The 21,528-nt window shown below is 41.0% G+C and overlaps 2 protein-coding genes across 9 annotated transcripts in view; one reads left to right on the top strand and one right to left on the bottom strand.

Moving 5' to 3' along the window:
- The window catches only part of kcnip4a (potassium voltage-gated channel interacting protein 4a), a 147,377-nt gene extending 142,244 nt beyond the window's left edge, over positions 1–5,133 (top strand). For all 7 annotated transcript variants that reach the window (XM_005468193.4, XM_005468197.4, XM_025905604.1 and 4 more), the window contains 3 exons: positions 1,847–1,951; positions 2,041–2,103; positions 2,195–5,133. In XM_005468193.4, coding sequence (XP_005468250.1) covers positions 1,847–1,951; positions 2,041–2,103; positions 2,195–2,242 — 216 coding nt within the window. In that variant the 3' untranslated portion in view covers positions 2,243–5,133. The remainder of the gene's footprint in view (positions 1–1,846; positions 1,952–2,040; positions 2,104–2,194) is intronic.
- A 437-nt stretch (positions 5,134–5,570) lies between these two features.
- Positions 5,571–21,482, bottom strand: sec24d (SEC24 homolog D, COPII coat complex component). 2 transcript variants are annotated; one of them, XM_003450317.5, is made up of 23 exons: positions 21,316–21,464; positions 19,692–19,894; positions 19,441–19,543; positions 19,048–19,184; positions 18,623–18,928; positions 17,844–17,944; positions 16,193–16,304; positions 15,763–15,890; positions 13,855–13,993; positions 13,238–13,353; positions 12,256–12,380; positions 10,999–11,190; positions 10,710–10,803; positions 10,081–10,197; positions 9,751–9,921; positions 9,258–9,354; positions 9,018–9,163; positions 8,769–8,907; positions 8,247–8,365; positions 7,970–8,149; positions 7,689–7,880; positions 7,121–7,210; positions 5,571–6,556 (listed from the first exon to the last, which is right to left on the bottom strand). In XM_003450317.5, the coding sequence occupies exons 2-23, from the start codon at positions 19,840–19,842 to the stop codon at positions 6,416–6,418; spliced, it is 3,096 nt and encodes a 1,031-aa protein (XP_003450365.1). In that variant the 5' UTR covers positions 19,843–19,894; positions 21,316–21,464; the 3' UTR covers positions 5,571–6,415. The 2 variants fall into 2 exon arrangements, with proteins under 2 accessions (XP_003450365.1, XP_019208110.1); XM_019352565.2 differs by having other exon boundaries at positions 6,416–6,556; positions 21,336–21,482.
- Positions 21,483–21,528: the final 46 nt, after the last annotated feature.

Raw genomic sequence — 21,528 nt, forward strand, 5'->3', positions numbered from 1 at the left:
ACAGTGCTGAAATATTCGCCGTGTTTCACACTGCATGCTTTAGTTAATTCACTTACATGTTTTTGTACACGATGTTCACGATTCGTTGATTTCCATCGAGCACAGCGCTACGCCAGTTAGCATTTTGCTAATGTTCACATTGAGCCTGCAGACTGCGCTCGATTTTTGTAAAGTAAAGATAAAAATGTAACAGTTAAACTGAAGAAAACATCCTCCCAGGAATCTCGTCTGTGGGATAACATTGACATATCCTCCTCCTACTGGCTCACTAAGCTTGTTGTCCTTGCTTGTCAGTGAGAAAGCACTCAGTGCACTCAGTTCACAATACTTAAAATAAAAAATGTTCTTAGGAAGAATTAGCTGTACTGAAAACAAACACTGCCCTCTTATGGTTGAGTTGTAGTACTGTCTTCAGTCCGTGTACAGAGCAGGTGTCTCCAGTTTGCCGCTCCAGAGCCACATTTGGCTCTTTTTGCCATCTACTGTGTCAAAACACATAGAGGGTTAATATGGAACATAGAAATAAACAATGTTTCTTACATTTTATTTTCATGTATCTTTGCCGTAAGTGATTCTTTACATTCTTATTATTAAAACTGTGCAGCCTATACACTGTATCGTTTAGAAAATGCACATAAATGCTGACTCCCCCAGCTGGCTAGGTAAAAAATAGCAGAGCATGGACAGATGTTTCCCTGCCAGTGTGGTCTGACTACAGTCACAGCTTAACTAAAACTACCCTAACCTTTAATTTTATTCTTTACTTTCACTATTTTTAAAGCTGTCGAGCTGCCATATGTTCATTAACAAAGCTGGCTCCTTTTAATTTAATTCAAATGCAGGGATTAAACCTCCCAGCATACATTTAAAGCTACTTCAAAGCCGGCCTAAACAAGCTATTAGTATTTCCCCTGCACTTTACAGTTGTTTGTTTCAACTGCTGTAGCCCATCTGCCTCAAGCTTCAATGTGTTGTGTGTTCAGAGATGCTCTCCTGCGAACCTTGGTTGTAACAAGCGGTTATTTGACTTATTGCCTTTCTAGCAACTTGAAGGAGTCTAGCCATTCTCCACTGACCGCTTGCACCAACAAGAAATTTTCACCCAGAGAACTGCTGCTCACTGCATGTTTTCTCTTTCTTGGCCAGTCCTCTACTCTAGAGATGGTTGTGTGGGAAAATCCCAGCAGATCAGCAACACTCAGAACACTCACTTAACTTAACAAGTCACTTAAATATGAATCACCTTTCTCCTCTATTCTGATGCTCAGTTTGAACTTCAGGGTCCCATCTTGACCATGGCTATGTATCAAAATGCATCAATTTTCTGCCACGTGATCGCTTGATTAGACTTTTGTGTTAACAAGCAGTTGAACAGGTGTCCCTAATAAAGTGGCCAGTGATTATACATATACATATATATATATATATATATCACTCATTAGGATGTGGATTCAACACTATAAGTAAAGCTGAATAATATAGCGCAGAAATCACAAAACAACATAAAATAGTGGCCATCCTTAAATTCTCAGGGTTGTTATTCGAACTTCCTGCTCCTTGAATCTGTTTTACGGGGACCTGAAAGAACAAACAGTCCCAGCGCAAATGAATGCTCTATAATGCAACACGTGGTGATTAGCACAACAGCTGAGGCTCAGGGCCATTCATTTTAATTGGTGTTTGGCTTTTTTTTTCTGACGCTGACCAATAATTCATCCTGAGACTGTATGAATCCAGTTGCATGTAAGATATATGAGTGAGGACACAAGAGCTGCTTGCGAGTAATCAGTGCAAACTAAGTGTAAGACGTTGTATTTATCTCTGTTATGTTTTCCGCGCATCACAGGAAATGCTGGACATCATGAAGGCCATCTACGACATGATGGGAAAATGCACATACCCCGTCCTCAAAGAGGAGACGCCCCGTCAGCACGTAGAAGTATTCTTTCAGGCAAGCAGGCAGCTGGCAGATTTTACTGTTTTATGTACGAGGCTTCAGAAAACCTTCTTCATATCTCTCCTTTTGTCTGCCTCCAACAGAAGATGGATAAGAACAAAGACGGCGTGGTAACCATAGACGAGTTCATCGACTGTTGCCAAAACGTAAGGCCGATCCCTGAACATCAGCTCACACTGCTGCTGGCACAGTCGCAGCACCGCTCATCGTATTGTCTCTTTTATTTTGTATCCTCAGGATGAAAACATCATGCGATCGATGCACCTCTTTGAAAACGTTCTTTAATTTTGGGCTGGCTGTGGAGGATTTGGAAGAGACCATCATCTTTAGCTTGGCCCAGTTACTGACTTGGACTCATACTGTGTACAGTGTGCTATGCAGACTTTTTGACCATAGATAAAATTATTCTTCATTACAGAGGGCCTCAGTTATGAGTAGGCAGTATAGCCGTGGACACTCTGGAGCTGGTTGCCGCTTTCTTTTAAACAAATTCGGGAAACTTCTAAGTGAAATAGTGAAAATGGATTAAAAGGAGATGCTTCAAATGAAACCATTAACTTTAAGGTTGATTTCCGCCTTCTGTCTCTGGAGCGTCTTTGTGTTTGCCGAACTCAGAGTTCTGCCTAAGACGTCTAACGAAAGGCTTCAGACAGATTTCGTCCTGTTTTATTTACTGCCAAATCAGATCACTGTGACTTTCTACAGCATTAGAAACACCCGAACAAAACATCGGATGTAACGTCACACTCCGTCTGCTTTTACATTCCAGACCGGCTCCCAATTCCAGAGTGTTCCCGCCCGATTTAGTTAGCCATCGTGGTCTGTCTTTCTGCTCTTTGAAGGAACTGTTTAGAGGGGGAAAAAAGAAAAAACAACACATTTTACCATTTTAAACTGTACATACTATAAAAAACATTATTAGATAAGAACTCTATGAGAAACTTTTGTTCTTGTTTACTTGCCAACTAGAATGAGACAACACAAGGATTGTATTGATGTCAAACTCGGACCATAATATCGATGGTTTGTCTACAGAAGCACACAGGTAGCTTTATTTACCGTGAGTATGATGTTATACAACCATTTCTTTGTCATAGGAGAAATGCTGCTTTCAGTGGAATTCATTTAACCTCATGTATGTATATTTCCTGTAAAGTAAAATCATCCATCAGTATGTTTTTCTTTGGGTTTTATGAGTTTACACTAGGAGCAGTGCTTGGGATTATTTATAAGGTGTTCAGGTCATTGTACAGTATTACATGAAAAGTCACCCTCGGGTGATTTTCAGGTCTTTAGATTTGTTCATATGAGTCACTGTTTTTAATAAGAAAGGCCAGTGGGGTTTGGTTATTGGTACAAACTTTGTATTATACTCATTAGTTTGGGTTTTCTTGCTGTTTCCCTCCTCCTCCTCCTCCTCCATCCTGTGGGATGCAGCTGCCCACACCGATTCAGCCTGATTGGTTTGATTGGCTCCCAAATGTTAGCAAAAACTACTGGATTATTGAGAGAAGTGTCTCAAGTGTGTCTGAGTGTTTCTGTCTGACATGCTCTCTCTTTTTTTCTTGCTCTTTTTCACAGAGACTTGGATATTAGACACAGGAAGTAGGCAGAAATACGACTTATACTTGAGAACTGTGGTTTATGGTTAATGTGCCGCAACATTTAATGGTTTATCATGTTTGTCCTTCGAAGTGTACAGTGTGTTTCTACGATGTATCACTGGGAGTCGCGAACATATGAACCTCCTCAGTGAGGCATGTTAATCATCCATAATTTAGTAAAGAAAATGACCCTTTTTTCTCAGCCCTGCTTCTTGTTATTCATGTAAAAGGAGATAGTGTGTTTGGTTTTAGCTTGTTTAACTTGCTGTTTGTTAAACCGCTTGTTTGAGTGTGATTTGTATTTTATTTGTAGAGACCTGATGATGAAAAGTAACTTTTATCCACCACAGAATACAAAAGAGCAACACGGTTGATTTGGAAAGTTACAAACAGATAAAATAGTTTGCAGGCAAAACTTTTTTGAATCCATTCCATCAAAAGCACATCATATTTTAGATCTAAAAGTACCAGGCCACCTACACATTGCACCTACGGGAGCGGCTCAGCAATGGAAACCCAAGCCATGAAGCTCCCGGTGCACAGTTTCCGTGCTGATGTTAACGCCAGAGGAGGTTTGGAGCTCTGCAGTTACTGAGCCCCGCTCTGCAACTTCACAATCTGACGCTTCATGGCTGAGCTGCTGTGTTTCCTAAACACTTCCACTTTCCAATAATCCCATCGTGGAATATCTTGAAGGGAAGAAATTTCATGAACTGATCTGTTGCTGCGGTGTCCTATTATAGTACCACCCTGAAATTCGTTGAACTCATTCGAACCATTTGTTCACAAATGTTTGTAAAGGCAGCCTGCGTGGCTCGGTTATTGATTTCATACATCAGTGGGACTGAAAACAGCTGAAATAAAGATTAAGAGGCGTGGCCCAAATACTTTTGACCATGTAGTGTGTGTTGTGCTTACTGGTTCTCACTGAAGAACAGATACCTCATGCCTCCTGGTGGTAGCAAGGCGGAATTGCACAAGGCGATTGACTTTATTCTTTCTTGCCTGAATGGCATAAACTGGGATATATAATAATATTGTTGTTTAGAGTGTATAGAGAAAAAAAGCGGATGAAAAAAAATGAATTTTGTATTTTGAATCTTACTAAGTGTAGCTAAAATGGATACTGAAGTAGGAGGATGAGCATCAGTCGTGGTAAGTGCTACTATCTCTTTCGCAACAATGTTCTGGTTTAAAAAGAACGGCGGCAATGAGGCGTATGGATGTGAAGTTTTCATTTTAATATACGTCAGAGGGTGATGTAATAAATTGCACTTGTAAACAAAACATAAACGTTCACAAAGTTGAGCAACATTTAAAGACAATAGTTTACTTGGATTTTTTAAAAAAAAAGGACATTTAAGGTGAGAAATGAAATGCATCTGGCACAAATTTCCACAAAAACGATCTTTCCAGTCAGATTCCAGCCACTGCTTTCTACATACTTAAATTACCTGAGATAAGTTTGCTTATAAACCATACAGAATTATATTGTATCATACAGAGACGTGTAGATTTTATGATGTTACATATATCAATGTAAAAGCAGGCAAATGGATAACATTAATTACACTCATGCAAATACAGTACCTCTTAACAGAAGTGACGATGTTACATGTTATCACTGAATACAAGATTTAATGATTTTGGATGGTTATGCAGTAAGCAGATAGTCCCTTACACTAATGATCAGCCGACACAAACAGTCAAACAGTAGCTCGACTGTTTTTATCTGCCAGAAAAGTAGACGTATAAATTAAAACGTTCTGCCGTTGAAGCACAACAGCAGCGCAGGCCCAAACCAACAACAACAAAAAGTCATATATAAATTCCTATGTTGGATTGTTGAGGTAATTCCTCACTAAATATTTTCCGTTTTGAGCACCGACTCTGAGTCGCGTGTAATTGGAAAAGAAAAAGTGTCACTTTTCATCAGACGTGTTCTCTATGTAGAGCCGCAGCTGTGTTCGTCTCATTGTGCGCTCAGAGCACCCAAACAAAACGTTATGTTTACTACTGCATGCTGTGAAGCCATAAATGGTCAAAGAATGAGATCTTTGGTGGGGGCATGTGTGAATCGAATGCTTTGAATCACTCGGGGTGCGATAACAGGACCGGGCTTCGGTCCTGGCAGCCTGTGGCTTTTGTTTCAGCGTTGTTTCTGTTAAATTATGAAACGACGGATACATATTTTAAACATTTATTGAAATGCATTTTCTGGTCAGACACCAAATGCGTGATAAAATGTAGAAACCTCTGCAAGACCTTTAAATATTGTAAATATTCTCTGAACATCTGTTGTTTAAAAAAGAGAGTTTTAAAAAGTGAAATATACTGAAATATACTCAGTCTTCCTGGGAGAGTAACAAAGACTAGTGAACGTCTACAGTATGGCCCACAAATAACCCCTTGTCTAATCCAGATCCTATAAATCTATAAAGTAAAATGGGGAAAAACACTTTAACCGATTGAATACACAGTGAGTGTTGTACTGCTTATGCCGATGGGCCTCGTGCCAGAGTGCATTTCAGCCCCAGGCACCGATGTCAGTCCATCACACAGAGTACCCAAGCGGGAAATCCTCAATGTGTTGTCCATTTCATTCCCTTATTTACTTTAAAGTTCCTCATGTGTCAAGTGGTTATTTGAAGATCATACTGTGGGCACACTAAACGATGATAAGGCAACTTTGGACTCTGGAGGTTGAATTGACAACAGGCTCTCCCTGGTTCCTTGTTTCTTCTTGTCATTCTGTGGCTCATCTTAAAGATTCAAACAAAACCTAATGAGACTGATCCTTAGAGGTTTGCACACGGTCCAGTTGGGGAAACTGAGCCCAATCATGAGGAGCGGGTTAGGTTAGCAGCTGCCTGATCTCTCGGTGAACGTAGCAAAGGAAGTCCATGTAGGAAGCCCCGCCGTGCAAGCCTTTGTCCTCCACCAGGAACTGACGGAACAGCATCTCGGGTTTGTCTTTCTGCCTCACAATTTGCAGCTGAGCAGGGCAGAAAAGAGATGTGTGACTGATTTCCAGTACAGCTGGAACACAGGAGCTGTCACACTACAAAATGTACTCACATTGTTTCTGTTGTCACAGCTGGCACGTTCCTGTTTTTGTGGAACATGTTTCTCATCTATAGCCTGAATTTACTTCAGCTTCACTTTAAGGCTGATGTGTGTGTGTGTGTGTGTGTGTGTGTGTGTGTGTGTGTGGTCCTCTGTGGATCCAGGATTCAAACTTTCTATATATTAACTGCTCAATAGCACTGGGTGTGCAGTGCATGGGGCCATTTGTACAGTGCTTTCTGTAGATGTACTTTAATTAGACTATTTATATAGAAACAGGACAAAACATGAATAAATAAATGATGTTTTTGCAACTTTTGGGGGAATGCATTTACTGTAAAGCTCCACTAGAGGGAAGCAGAGATCAACAAAAGCCTCAATATCGTCTGCTCTGCCTCACCTCGAGTAAACTATGTTCTCTCTGGTTTAAAGTTCAAATAAAAAGGATGTGAACTGTGTTTAAACAATGCTTTTGGATTGTGTTTCTGCTTACCTTCATAGAGTTTGACCTCTTTTCAAGAAGGCCACTGATGATGGAGCGGACCTTCCTCGACAAAGGGTTGTCAAGCTCCGGCAGCGCACACTAAAACAAAACAAAACAAAACAAAAAAAAAAGATTTAGTGTAATTAGGAGCAGTTTGATCACTAAAAATAAAGACCAGTCCTAAATACTGCTTGCCTCCTTCCTGTAACACATACTGAAGTGTTTGAGTTCTGCCTTTGAAAATAAACACGGATCTTTGAGCTCTGTGTGCGGGGCGTACTTGTTTAAAACTTTGAGGTTTACAAAAGCTTTGACTCAGTTTAGCTCATTTTACACAGCAGTGGAGTTCAAGTGAGTCATACTTGATAAAATGTGGGCACAGTCGAACATGACTGAATTATGATGTGCTGAGATTATTTCTCAAAACTGGACTTTTACCATCCAGACATTCTCTGACCATACCGTAATGCCTCCAGGCACCGGGGAGGTAAAATGTCAACTCTAATATCTCAAACACAATTTCATGTGGATTCTGAGCACACTGAGGCCAAAGTGATGGAATAAAATGAATGCTGACCATGTGTCCTTGCAGGTGGGCGAGGGAGGGCAGGTTGAACAGGCTCTGGATGAGGTCTGGTGAGCTTGCTTGGCCCAGCCACAGGAACATGGACTGGCCGTTCTCCAGCAGGAAGATGCCAGAGTCTGTGAGACGCTCCTCAGAGCAGCGCACAGGAGTGGCCGGCTTCTCGCTGTTGACGTCTATGTTGTGCTGAAAAACAGTACAAAGGGTTTACCAAGTGAAACTAATAGTGTACGTCTAACTAAGATGACCAAGCGCAAAGTGTTTTTATTCCCTACCAGAGGGATGAGGCGTGGGTAGAGCAGCAGCTGGGTGTCCTCCACCCCCATGGCCATGACCGACAGCCTCTGGTGGGCTCTGTCGTCCGTGGAGAGCTCAGTGCTGCCCACCAGGGGGGCAGTTTTCATCAGACTGTTCATGTAGACTGGGAACACTTTCATGGCATCAGGAAGGATCAGCTACAGGTGGATTTATTAAAAAAAATATATCGTTAGCTATTTTTATCCTAAAGTCAAAATATACATTGAAACTTCTTTCTAGGTGTGATTCTCCGACCTGGCTAGCAGCAGAGGGGCTGGCACAGTTCTTCCTGTAGCAGGCCAGCATGTGAGCCGTCTGGTTCACCAGGATCTCCCTCACATTCTTTAGAGGCTGGTTCAATATGGCACGGTAAGCTGAGTGGGCAGGACAAACGATTAGTTAAAAAAAAAAAGCAAAGCAAGAGCAGGAGAGAAGAAAAACACGGTGGGGGGCTCAGAGGCATCTGATGGCAAGTATGGGGGAAAGAAAGGTGGAGGAAAAGGCAAAAACCAAAAGGTAACAGAGGTCAGTAACACAGCTGGACTCATGGTCCGCTATGTGCAGGTTACAGAAGGACGGCATCATGTGAAACATACGGTTCACATACATCACTGAGTAAAAGTAGATTATTTAGTGATACATGGGATATATTCAACAAATGTCAGATGACATTCGAGTGTGTTAGCAGGCCGTGTCTCTGCACTACATCATAAAATATGTTTTCCACAAGCAGAGTTTTAACTAATGCAGTCCACCTGAACTCCAAAGGAATCTAACCTGATTTGGCAAAGAAGTTGATGAGCGAATCGGTCTCGCAGCTCTTGTACAGCTCTGACAACTGCGAGCTGCAGTTCAGACTCAGGTTGTGGATACGGAGTCGCCGCTGCCCGCTGATGGTGGTGTACAGCAAGGCACACTGGGAAAAAGCGTGAAACATAAGCTTTAAACATACCCTTGGGTTTTTAATCTTCAGAGAAAAGATTTCAAATATGACCAGTCTGGAATAAAGCTCGGTTTAACACACACCTGCATGAGCGCTCCTGTCTCCTCGCTCAGTGTGTCGTCGTGCTTGAACTCTACTGTCATGCCCTTGTCGCAGTCCACCGCTGCCATCTCTACATCTGTGGTGTTGTTCATATAAATGCCGCCAAAGAAGTCGGTGGCTCTGAAGCCTAAAGGAGACACAGACCAGTGTGAAAAACTGGGAGGTGACTCGCCGTGATAGATCAGAACACACCAAAAGAGTGACCTTGTCTTTTCTCTTACCCGTGCTAGTACGAACACGCATGATGGCATCAAACCCGATGCTCTTCTGTACATCTTTCCTCAGGTCCCTCAGAAAATGCTCCCCATCTGTCTCTACCTGTCAACAAAAAGCAAAAAAAAAACCCCAAACAAACAAAGTTTTAGCCAGCAGATGGCAGTGTCGTTCCTGCTGGAGCCATGTCTGTAGGAAGCAGATCCAGGCATACAAATCAACACTGTACTTTTTCAATATGTTTAAACTTCCCATGCTTACTGCACCATTCCTTTGGGACTATTTTATATCAGACTGGCTTCTGTGCCAAACTCATTATGCAGGTACAATTCACTTTTATTAGGCAGCAAACTTTGCCTCTGTGTGAAATTAGGACTTCTTAATATAATTACAAGAATAAAACAACTGCTCGTTATGGGTCTGCATGCAGCATTTGTGTGTGTGTGTGTGTGCACTTAGTGCCAAATACAATGTAAACAGGCACCACACGTCTGCTGGTACCTGGAAGTTGCTGTACTTATAGACGGAGCCTCCGGTGTGTGACGGCACATCAGCCATGGTTGCTATGTCCGTATACTGGCTGGGGAAGAGGAAGAGATCCACACAGCAGCCACTTGCCACACAGTCTTTAGACAGCTGCTCATAAACACCTTTCTGAGGCTGGAACAGGGTCTATGGAAAAGTACAAGACAATTTACCAAGATTAGGTCACCAGTTTCAACCACTTATTGTAATTAGACTGAGATCAGACCAGCATTGGTTTTCCTTCAGCCCAGCGCTGTGTATTCAGAATTCAGATTAGGGGCACAACTGACACAAAAAGGTACTCGCCTTCTCCTTATCTGTGTTGACCAGCTTTTTATCATCCCTGTTCTTCAGTTTGCCTGGAGCCTCGGCAGTGGGCATGGACGAGTGGAAGATGAAGAGCTTTCCGCTACATTCTGCTGCCTGGAGGGCGGCAAGAGATGGAAGGGGAAAAGAAGATCTCGCTTAGCCACGAGGTCAGGAGGTGAAAAATATCAACTCCTGCAATTATTCTAATGCTAGACTTCATGTACGCCACATAAATGGGCACGAACAAATAAATACGTCTCTGACTCCTCGCTGTTGTGTAAAATCGCAACTGCTTCCAATTAAAAGCTGCGTGGGAACTTTTCCTTTGTCATTGGCCAAAACACTGACTTCATATCACTGGGAAAGCTTGCTGGACTTTAAGTAAACACAAACATATCAGGGGGAGTAAAATCTACATGTTGCTTCACTCAGTTGATAGGTTGAATGAGTTCAAGCTTGAGAGCCAGTGTTGGTGAGAGCATAGCAGCACTATGTTTTAGATTTAAATCACCCCAAACCTTTAGGAAACCCACACCCTCCCTGAAACAAACCTACAGTAAGTGTTTGTTTCAGGGAGCCACACTAAGTTCCCCTTCAGTGTTGACAGGTGTCACACTGAGGCTAACCTTAAATGCCTCCACGCCGGCCTGGATGACAGGGGCAAAGACCGTTTCGCTCTCAGCGGTGTCCGCAAACATGTCAGGGATCTGGTCCAGGAGGCTGCAGAGACAAGCAAGAGGATTATGGTTTGACACAGACGTGTCACACTGCCTCGTTAATGCTTTCACAACAGCTACTCTTGAAATGTTTGACAGTACAGAAAGACTATTTTGTCTCTTTGCGTCAGATGCTCTCTGCTAGAGGGCCTCCAAGATAAACAGTGATTCCGCACATCAGTGACGAAGTGCTTCTTACTTGTAGATGACGGCCCTCGAGTCCTGGTAGTTGACAAGGAAGCCATCGAGCAGCGGGACGAACATCTCGGCCGTGTCTGACACCACCATCATCTGCGGCTGAGCCAAAGTGCTCTTCACGTTGTAGAAATGAAGGACCTTGTTGTAGGTGACAAAGCCGACCTTTATTGCTGAGGTGTCCATGCCTTCCTCTCTGTGGAGAGAACGAGCAATCAGTGAATTCCAGGATGGACTAAATCCAAAGGATGTGTATTTGCTGGGGAGTCTTGCCTGCCGTGGTCATTTTTTGCTTCTACACTGTGCCTCCAGGCACACAAAGATGACTTTGGGTTTAGGTGACAGCACATGTAAAGAATTAAAGACGCAGTACCTGCTGACATTTACCAGAACCCCCTGGATTCAGAAGTCTAATAGGCAGCTGCACTGACCTGGACCATGAATAAAAACCTGTCACCATATGAGTGATTTCAAAACATTCTTTCCTGACAATCCCAACTGCACTTTGTAGACGTATGTTCTTAAATCAAGGGATCGCACTGTAGGAATATGTAATGTGACTGGAAACAGCTCCTCAGGGGTTCTCTACAGCTACAGCTGCTTTTCTAAATAAGAGATTCAGCAGATTTTATTTATTGTGCTCTTCCTCATACCAGTGGTGATAAAAAAATATCATTAAAAGCCTTCATCTACATCTGGATCTATTTAAAGTTCCCTCCACCTTCGTAAGTGAATTATTCATGCATTTTTTCCAAATACTGCAGAATTACATGAACCACATGAAAACCACTGAGTATCCAGTGGGTTTAATTTAGTGCCTGTGAAAGCAAAAGCAGAGGTTCAAACGCAGCTAAAGAAGCCCTTATCTTGCATATGCTTCTGCTAGGTGTTTAAAGAGTGATGTCATGGCAGGAGACATTTAAGGAAATATTGTTGCTGGCACTGATGGACGAGTGAGAAGGCAAGACAGTTTCCAAGTTATTTTGGAAGTAACCAGGTGAAGTACACCATCCTCTCCTCTAACACAAATCAAGTCATTCTTAACAGAAAACCATAACAAAGCTTTTTGTTTAGGATACTTTTCAAAGATGAGAGCGTGCACTGTCATATTTTCCCTTTTCGGCACCACTTTTGGCGCTCCCTCGTACCCGTCATCTGCAAAGTTTCATGTTCAGCTGACGTTCAGCAGGATTGCTGATCTATAAGGCTTCAGGGGAAGCCCTGCAGCGTAGTGAGCAAGTGTGCTTTTTACTGTGTGTACCTGGGCAGCTTCTCCAGCAGAGTCTTCAGCTCATCACATATCAGCTTTACCAGGCCACTCTTAATGTTGTTATAGGACACATCAATCATGAAGATGTAGGCAGGAGGATTTGGAGGCTTGTTGTTCTGTGGGAGAAACAGCAGCAGGCATAATAAATGAGTTGCTCCTTTTCGGGCAATGATAGCTTGGCTGACCTCCAACGTAACATGTCGAATTTACAAATAAGAAAGCAGCTCTCCTTGGCCTTTTAAACACACAAGTCATGAGATAACACACTGTTATCAGAGACCTATATCAGTGAGCTCATAACAGGATCAATCATTGTCTTCCACTTTAGGTTTCTGTTATTCATCAAAGATATTTCCTTCTATGCTTGTTTGTAACTGTGAACACCGTATCAGGGATAAATTGCTAAAAAGAAGGGAACAGCAGTGAAGTGTGTGAGGGGGCTTGTCAGTGAGATATTATGTTTCCACAGTTACAACCCATTACAAGACACTCACCTTACAGGCTTTTGTTTATTATCTGGCCTTGCCTAGATTGTTTATAAGGCATATTAAACAGAGCAAAAGTAGGCCAGTGGAGTGACTCAGCTTTGCCTACTTACTTTAACCCTCTAATGTTCTCAATAGGCTCGGTGGGGACACTGATTGGCATCATTGACAGTTTTTTTGTACTTTGAAGAGACTGAGCTGAACCCTCTTCTGTCCTGTTCGGATGATGCTGAAAACACAGGATGTTTGGCCAAAAATGTCCTTTGAAAAATCCAAAAAGCGGTTCTGCCGATACAAATCTCTTTTACTGCGTTCAACAAACTAAACAAAGAATCAGCTATTTGAAGCGATACATCATTCAGTTGCATCAGTGCATAAACTCTGCCTTTCACAAGCAAACAACGCCTGAATCTAAGTGCTTGTTTCTATCAATCTGACCAGCTTTATTTACCCTGCATATTGTGTACTGGATATCAGTCTTTGTGTACCTTACAGTAATCCAGAGTGGCTACAAACTCATACGATCCCAGGGACAGTTCGGGCCTCTCATAGAAGTCCACCCTTCGGCCCATGTGGTCCAGATGTTGGAAGTAGAAGACTGGCACTAGGAGCAGAGAGAGAAATATAACTCTGGGTTGAGCTGGACGTGATCATTGTGTGCTTTGTGTTCTTCTTTAAATTAAATTAAATAACTTTCATCTTGCTCCCTTGGACAGACTTTCAAATAATGAGGTTAAAATTTGTATAAGTAATCCCTGCGAGCCGAAAGTTCAGGCTTTAGACTGCTCTAAACAGTCGTTTGTTTTTGTTTTTTCTGACTGTTTACTCCACATGACGTCAATAAGATATGGTCATCTTAAGCACTCAGCTCTGGCTATAAACACCCATCTGCCTTTCAAATGGATGAAGTGCAGTCAGTCACAAGGAAAATATGTCTTAAAGAGAGGGGGGATAGAGCTCAACAACTTGTTTCAGACAGTGGATGAACTGGGATGCTGCCACAAGATCCAGTATAACAATAACAATATTGTAATATTCTGAACAGTGAATCACACACAGAGTCCAAGGATTAAAATATAGTTAGATTTTCTGTATTGTACTGTACCTTCATTGACACAGTTGCAGAAACCACACTGGTAGCGGCGCCCTCCATCAATAAATTGCATGTAAGGGCACATATAGGCCTTGCATCGATTGCAGCGGACGGGGCCTGTATCACCATGATTCACAACATACAGCGGAGTCTGCACAGAGAATAAAGAGAAGATGTATTAATTAGATAGATAGATAGATAGATAGATAGATAGATAGATAGATAGATAGATAGATAGATAGATAGATAGATAGATAGATAGATAGATAGATAGATAGATAGATAGATAGATAGATAGATAGATAGATGCTAACACTAATATAGATCAGCTCTATGGCACCCAAATAAAAACACACTTTGCTTTCAAAATGAGAACAGTTTATCATAAAATAGAATAGAAATGGTGAGTATTACGCACACCACGCACAGATGACAGAGTGTCTTTGCACTGTTTATTTAATACTCTCTGACACAACATAAACTGAACATGTTTGCTTCAGATGAACTCCAGTGCCTTAAAACACATGTAGACAGGGCAGCAAGCAGGTTTATTATTACACCAGCAAATTTAAGGAGGAGAGTAAAAGTGTTTATAATATCTTGGAGCTAAGCAAAAGCTGTTGGATGATAACAGCAATGAAACAACATTAAAACCCAGCAGCGTGCTCTTTTGGTCTTCTACAACCTCAGAGCAGTGATTAAGTATGGCTACTCTAAATTCCCTTTTGCACTGGATGGGACTGAGTGTGCCACACTCTGATTTTCCATTCTTTTTGTATAAGACTTTTTTTCTTCTCTGGTCCCTGCAGATCTGACATTAGCCAATTAGCCAAAAGCCAGATGAGACAGTGCTAACATTGCCTAAAAAGGCCAACTGGTGTCTGGGACAAGGCGAGTGTAGAGGGGAAAATATCTAAGACAGGGTTCTTGGACCACACGTGATCCAAAAGGAGGTCATTCGCGGGACAAATGATCTTTTGTAGTTCATGGAAACATCTATTAAAGGAGAATTAACAGTGCAGAATATGTAACCATCACAAGTGACTTTTGACATTTTAATGATCCCGTCTCTTACAGGAGGATGCCAAAAAGACTTTAAAACAGACTGTATAAAGTGTCAAACTCTTTGGGAGAATATGGCATAAACAACTGGTTCTCCTTCTACAGCATTAAAAACAGTCAGTGTCAAGTGTTCTTTATGAGTAAGATTAATGAATCATTATATATTTCAAAAACACAGTTCAGTCCAAGGATAAGTGTGGGATGGACGATCAACAGATATGAATAAATTCTCAGCCTGACAGAGACAGTGGTGTATATTAGCATCAGTCTTTGCAAATGTTACATTTACAGCACGAGTTTGTTTTCTTCTCTCTTTCTCTTGTATCTTAACAACAGGCTGTATATAAAAAAAAGATTGTAATTTCCAGGTCAGAAATATTAAGCTGATGCATTAGTACCTAAAAATCTGCATTCTATCTATTCTACCAGATGGAAATAGCTATGGTGCAAAAAACCATCTATTCCTATAGAAGTCTATAGGAAAACAGCTTGCTCCCTTGGTCTCTGTAAACACTTTGCTAATGGGTTCATCATTTTGGGTCATACTGAGTTAAAAATATAATTAAATTATTATTATTTTATAAATCTTAGTCATACATTTGAAAAAGGATTATCTGTGGTATGCTCATTTGATAACAATCAACCACAAATTGTTAGCATACCGCAGATAAGGCTCCTTTAAAAGCGATTTCACTCCTCCTCATCACGTCCAGTGTTTTGAAACTAAGACTGCAACAATGAAAATGCAAACCTTGAGAAATGCATGGATGACCTTACAGTAGCTATGTCCACCTTTTATAGTAGAATCTTAATTTTGTGTTGCGACCGGATCAAGTTTTATCTGAAACGGTAATTTACCTCATTCTTTGGCAAACTGGCAAAGGGTTTGATGATGGCAGCAAGGGGTACTTGGCACTGCTTGGCCAAATCAGCGGTGCAGGGAAGCGAGTAGGTGGTGCAGCGGATGAATCTGGGACTGGCATTACCTGGATTTAGCAAAAAGAAGCATAAATAACCTGTTGTTTATTCCATTTTATATTGTTATATTAAGACTTTTTTTTACTGATGATTTTCTAGTCTATTAAAGTTTTATTGTTTTCATTTTTCATGCTCTGCTACCCAGTCTTTATTTATTTATTTATTTATTTATATCAATATAAGAACAGTTCTTTGTTTTTACTGTTATATCTTTCCCTAATAAACTCGCTATAAGGAGATAAATGAATACTCTACTGTAAATATATTTTAACTAAATGCTCAACGACAAGTTTGGATATCCATTTTTTACCTTGATCTGTCACCGTGAAGTCAGTGGTGACGAGAGGTGGAACCTGTCCTCTGATGTTTGTGGTGAAAACCTGTCCTCCTTGTTTCACTTGGTCATCCTCGATCACTTGGGTCTAAAGTAGAAATGTTATGCATTAAAGTACAATCTGATATTTATTAACACCATTTAGTTAAAAGCACATTTTTTTTTAGAATGGATACTTCATTAAAGGTAATCATCTTATGCTAGTTTTCAACTCCATGTTTTTACTACCGTTAAAAATAATTGTTATTTATCTTATACTGAGACTTGCCCGAAGTTGATCCATTGTCTGAAACGAGCTGTTTTAGCTCCTTTTCCTTTAGGTTACCATCCCTACAATGTCCAGTTTATTGTATTAAAAAATATTTTGTAATGGGTTGAGTATGCAACACCCTCAACCTCGGGGCAACCACTTTTGGCTACTTTTGGCTGACTGCAGTCACTCTCAGACAAGGTTTGCAAAATATTTCCATGTAAGTCATAAAGACAGGCAGAGTCTGACTCAGTCCATGGCGATGAGTACATATCTCTTTGCAGTAGTGGACTCGACTCAGCTGCTTGCAAACTGGTTGTATTCCAGTTATAGTCCTATATAAAAACAGTTGCTGAGCACTTAGGCCATTTTGCAGTTAAATCGCTGTCTCGTAGCAACTACGTCACTATTTGTGAGGGAATTTCTGTTTCATATCTATGAGGTTATGACTGGAGTTTGCATTCAAGTACTTAATGTGAATTTCCACATTCATTTATTGCCGTTAATCGTGGTATTATTACAAACTGATGTATGTGATAAGTTGGTATGTAATTGCCAAGTTAACCCAACTTAATGGCAAATGGACAGCTGATTGATAGCAGACTGGACTATCTTAGAGTTGTTTTATCAACGTCTTGACACACCAAACTCAATTTTAAGACAAAAAACGACTGCAAGTGGTCAAAGACCTGACCCCTGGCTTCAAAGCAACCATTTCTAAGGCAACAAGTTCACTGTACAGGGTCACAACAATTTTGGTTTCGCTGTGGTGTCCAATCACTGTTTTTGCCTAGTGTGACTGTAGCATAAGCCAACTTTGTTCTGATTGGCTGCCTCTTATTTTAACAGCAGGTAGGTGTGGCCATTGTGCTCAAAGTCTGAGATGACCATATTAGTAATGCTACCCCTTTGACAGCACACTGAACAAAGGGCTCAAGAAAAATACACAGAAACTGGGTATTTAGAGTAGCTTGAATCCTGAGCTTTTGGGCTTCAGGCTTCAGACTGCAACATAAAAGCATAATATGTCCATCATTCATAAAGACAGGAGACCTGCCATGACAAAATAAAAACATACTGTTCATGGTGTTTACGTTTTCTTGTCAATATGCCCAGATCTGAAGACAAATTAATATCCCTGAACACTTTTTACGTAATCTTAGACTTTTTGCTTAATCCTTTTGTTTCCATTAGCCACCATTTTAATTAAAATCACTGCAAATATTTAGTAACAAAGTAGCAGATGTCAGTAATTTTGCCACACAACTCTTGAAGAATGAATAAGCTCCTACTTCACGACAAAAAATGAGGAAAGACAAATGTGCTGTGCTGATAAGTGAAGGCATGCCTTTCCAGAAAGATTAATCGTTCACTCACAATGCTAGGGATAGAGTCAGGGTCCAGTTTCTTCTGAGGTGGGCCAGTAAAGGGTCCTGGCATGTTTTGGTGAGCCCCAGCCATGTATCCTCCAAACTGACCTGTACATTGAAACAACATCTGTAGGTATTTATTGGCTCCACTGGAAAGAATACAAGAATAGTCAGTTGTATTATAACTACTTGATGAATTAGCAGTCTGAAAGAGGAACCAAGCATAAGAGGCACATTAAATATGAGATGCTGTTAGACTTTATAACCATCACTGCTCCCAACAAATGCTTTAAGTTGTTTACTGTTATTTGCACATTTTTTCAATTTTCTGTAAATAATCTGTCATTGCTGTTTTTAAGCACATTTTTTGTACATCGTTTTTAAGAAATTATCCTACTCAGCTGCACATTTCTTTGTATCTGAATATGTGATTTTTAATAACTGTACAGCATTCTTTTTTTCTTATGTTGTAAATCTGCCCTTTACAGTATATTATTTATTGTTTTTTTATTTTGTATTCTTTACTTTTGTGTGAATCTGCATGCTCCATCTGCCTGTCACTTTGCTGCTAGAACATGTGAATTTCCCCAATGAGGGACAATAAAGGGTATTTCTATTTCCAAGGAGGGGACAATGCTGACACTGTTCTTGAATTTTCCTGATCAGAATCAAAGCCAGACAGACTTTTTTGTATGCTGTATAGATTTTAAGGTCCCTAGATGCAGATGTTGAGATACCTGTCTAAATGAAAACCTGTGATGTCCACTGCTTTTGGCTCAGAGTTACCTGGTTGCTGGGGGTAGCCTGGCTGACCAGCAGATCCCAAACCAGGTTGCTGGAAACCTCCAGGGCCTGGAGGAGGTGGCCCAGGGAACGGTCTACCCATGCCTTCCATTGATGTGCCTGCCATCAACTGGCTTGCTATTGGCATGCTTGCTGGGGGTGACTGTGGAGGAGACATCAGAGGGGACATGTGGGGGGACTGCGGGCCTGGAGGCATCTGTGGTGGAGCCATTGTTGAAGTAGGGGGTGTCTGGAAAGGCTGCTGAACAACAGAGCTTGCTGGAGGAGGAGGGCTCTGCAGTCCTTGGGCTAAGAAATAAAAAGAGCACATCTTATGTAGTGAGTTTTCTAACCTAACACTTTATTCCTTTCCACTAAATGACTATAATGAAAAGACCGTATGATCTGTGGCTATACAGAAAACTTACCATGGCTGCCTAAGTTCATGGAGCTCATCTGATTGGTGAGCTGCTGTGTTGGAGGCGGGCCAGGTGATGTCATGCTGTTGTATAGTGAGAGAGGTGGTTGTCCATACGGTGCAGATACAGCTGGTGGAGCCGGGTAGCTGAAGATCGTAACAACAGTTATTGCACTGAACTATATGTGAGGTTCAATGCATTCTTATATTTGCACAGTTCCTTGTTTTTAAAGTTGATTTAAAGACATGGCAAAAGTTAGCAGCTGTTATTGCAACAACCTATTAACATAACTTAACAGTGAACATCTTTCATGGTGTGGGCTGGTGAAATACATTGATTTTTTATTTTATTTTTTTTTTACAGGCAGATAGCGTGAACTTTCAGCCTGATAAGGACCGTTACCTTTGTGGATGAGAGCCATTCTGCTGGACGTTTGGATTGTACTGACTGGGCCCTGGAGGCAGAGGCACGCTAGCAGCTGGGGAAACTGATGATTTCATCATACCTTCAGTGAGTAACAGACATTATGTTATAATATATAATATTAGAAGCTGATATAGCTTCAAATTGAACCATTACTCTTACTCTGAAAGACATGCACATCAACATAAACAAAAAAAGAGTTCTATTTAATACAATTAAATGCATTTTACCTGCAGGTGGAGCATTGAATGCCTGAGGTGGGCCCCCATAATGCCCGTAGAGGGGCTGCGTAGGACCAGATCCGAATCCACCTTGATATGCCCCCATCCCTGGCTGGGCCTGGGAGTACGGGGGTGCAGCGACATAACCCTGTTGACTCATGATGCTGGGATGTCTCTCACAGTCTTCTCATGCCAAGATGAAAGAGTATGACCTGTGGCAGTAAAACTGGGATACTTAGATTATAAAAAGTAAACTTCAGTTTTATATATAGTGATTTTAATTTGCTTGTTTGTTTTTGTCTGAAAAAATATGTTTAATATGGAAATAAAGCTGCTTTTGGCTGCCAAAGTGGAGAGCTTGGCAAGTTTCATTTTTACGCTGGATGCCTCTCCTGACAAAACCTCAAAGGCAGTCGCGTCTCCTCCTGGAATCAAACCAGGAAGCTTTTGCTTGTTAGGCGAACGTGTAAACCACTAGACAATATGGAAATATGGAAAAAGTTTATGTAAAAACCTGCTAAAACTCCTGGATGTTTGTATCTGGAACAAAAGCATTTAAAGAAGCTTGTGTGTGCCAGGTGGCAAGGTTGGACAAGTTAAATCAAAACTTTTTAGGTCTGGTTCTTCATTGCATCACATACATAATTACATGTGACTTGTAATCATACATTCATAAAATTAACAACCGTTTGCACAAACATTTGGTGGATCTTGACGCTCCTGATTCAAAACCAAATCATATCTTCAGTGTTTACAAACCACACAAATAACTACTGATATTTGACCTCATGCGATGATTAGCACACAGTAAGATGAACCTTTGACTGCTTTATCTCGCAATAAACAATGCCAATCTGTTGGTTTATCATAAGTAATTAACAACACCAGCAGCTCATTTCTGTTTTTGCTCTATATTTCATAGTGTTTACCAAAGTGTTTGCATTGTTTTTCTGCCAACATTAATAAACGTGTAATTAAGGCTGTTTAACCAAAATGCCTAGTTTTACTTGTTTTTTTTAAACTTGCCCTTAAAAAAACAAAACAAAATAAAATAACGCCTTATAAACAAAACGTGGCCTGTAAAGTTTTAAAAAGGAAGTGGGAACAGCTGGGTCAACGCGCAACAGCTGCCTATGACATCTCCATGATTACTTTTATAACTTTAAAGTGACAATTTTAAGCACGTTTCACCCAAATAAAACCTTAAAAAAATACAATATGACTGGTAAATGAGCGGTGCAATAGTTAATGCGTGTGACATTTTCGAGAGCTGCCACGTCGAATACCGTTATGATGGCTTTTATAAAAAAGGAAAAAAAGCATCGCTGCCTTCCTTTAATTCACATCCAGCTGGACACGTTGGCCCCGTTTGCTGCTACTACACAATTCTGGCAGTAACACGTAGCTTGTTGTTTGACAATAAATGTAGCTTAATGCCCTTTTTAAAAAAAAAAAAAAAAGGAGGAGCAGTAATGTGACAACACAGCACTCGGCTCAGTTATAATCACACAGACTGAAAACATCTTGCTAGCAACGCGGAAATTACTACAAAGTTTTCCTCTGAGACAGAAACGTAGCTATTTCTACAATAAATACATTTAAATGAAGAATTACCGGAGACAGAAATACTCACGTCTGTTGGCTGGTGTTTACCTGTGTGTCGGGCAGAGTCCTCTTCACTATCTACACCTCTCAGTTGAAGCAGAGTGCCACGTCAAACTCCACTACGGCACCGGTCGCTCTGTTGGTTTGTGCGACGACGAACCAACCAGCGTGTCCAGCCACGTAGAGAACGGTGCACTGCTTCCTGTTATGCGTTTCAAAATAAAACTCTTAACGACGAATA

Source organism: Oreochromis niloticus, linkage group LG3 (genome assembly GCF_001858045.2).
Source record: "Oreochromis niloticus isolate F11D_XX linkage group LG3, O_niloticus_UMD_NMBU, whole genome shotgun sequence".
In the NCBI taxonomy this organism is placed as follows: Eukaryota; Metazoa; Chordata; class Actinopteri; order Cichliformes; family Cichlidae; genus Oreochromis; species Oreochromis niloticus.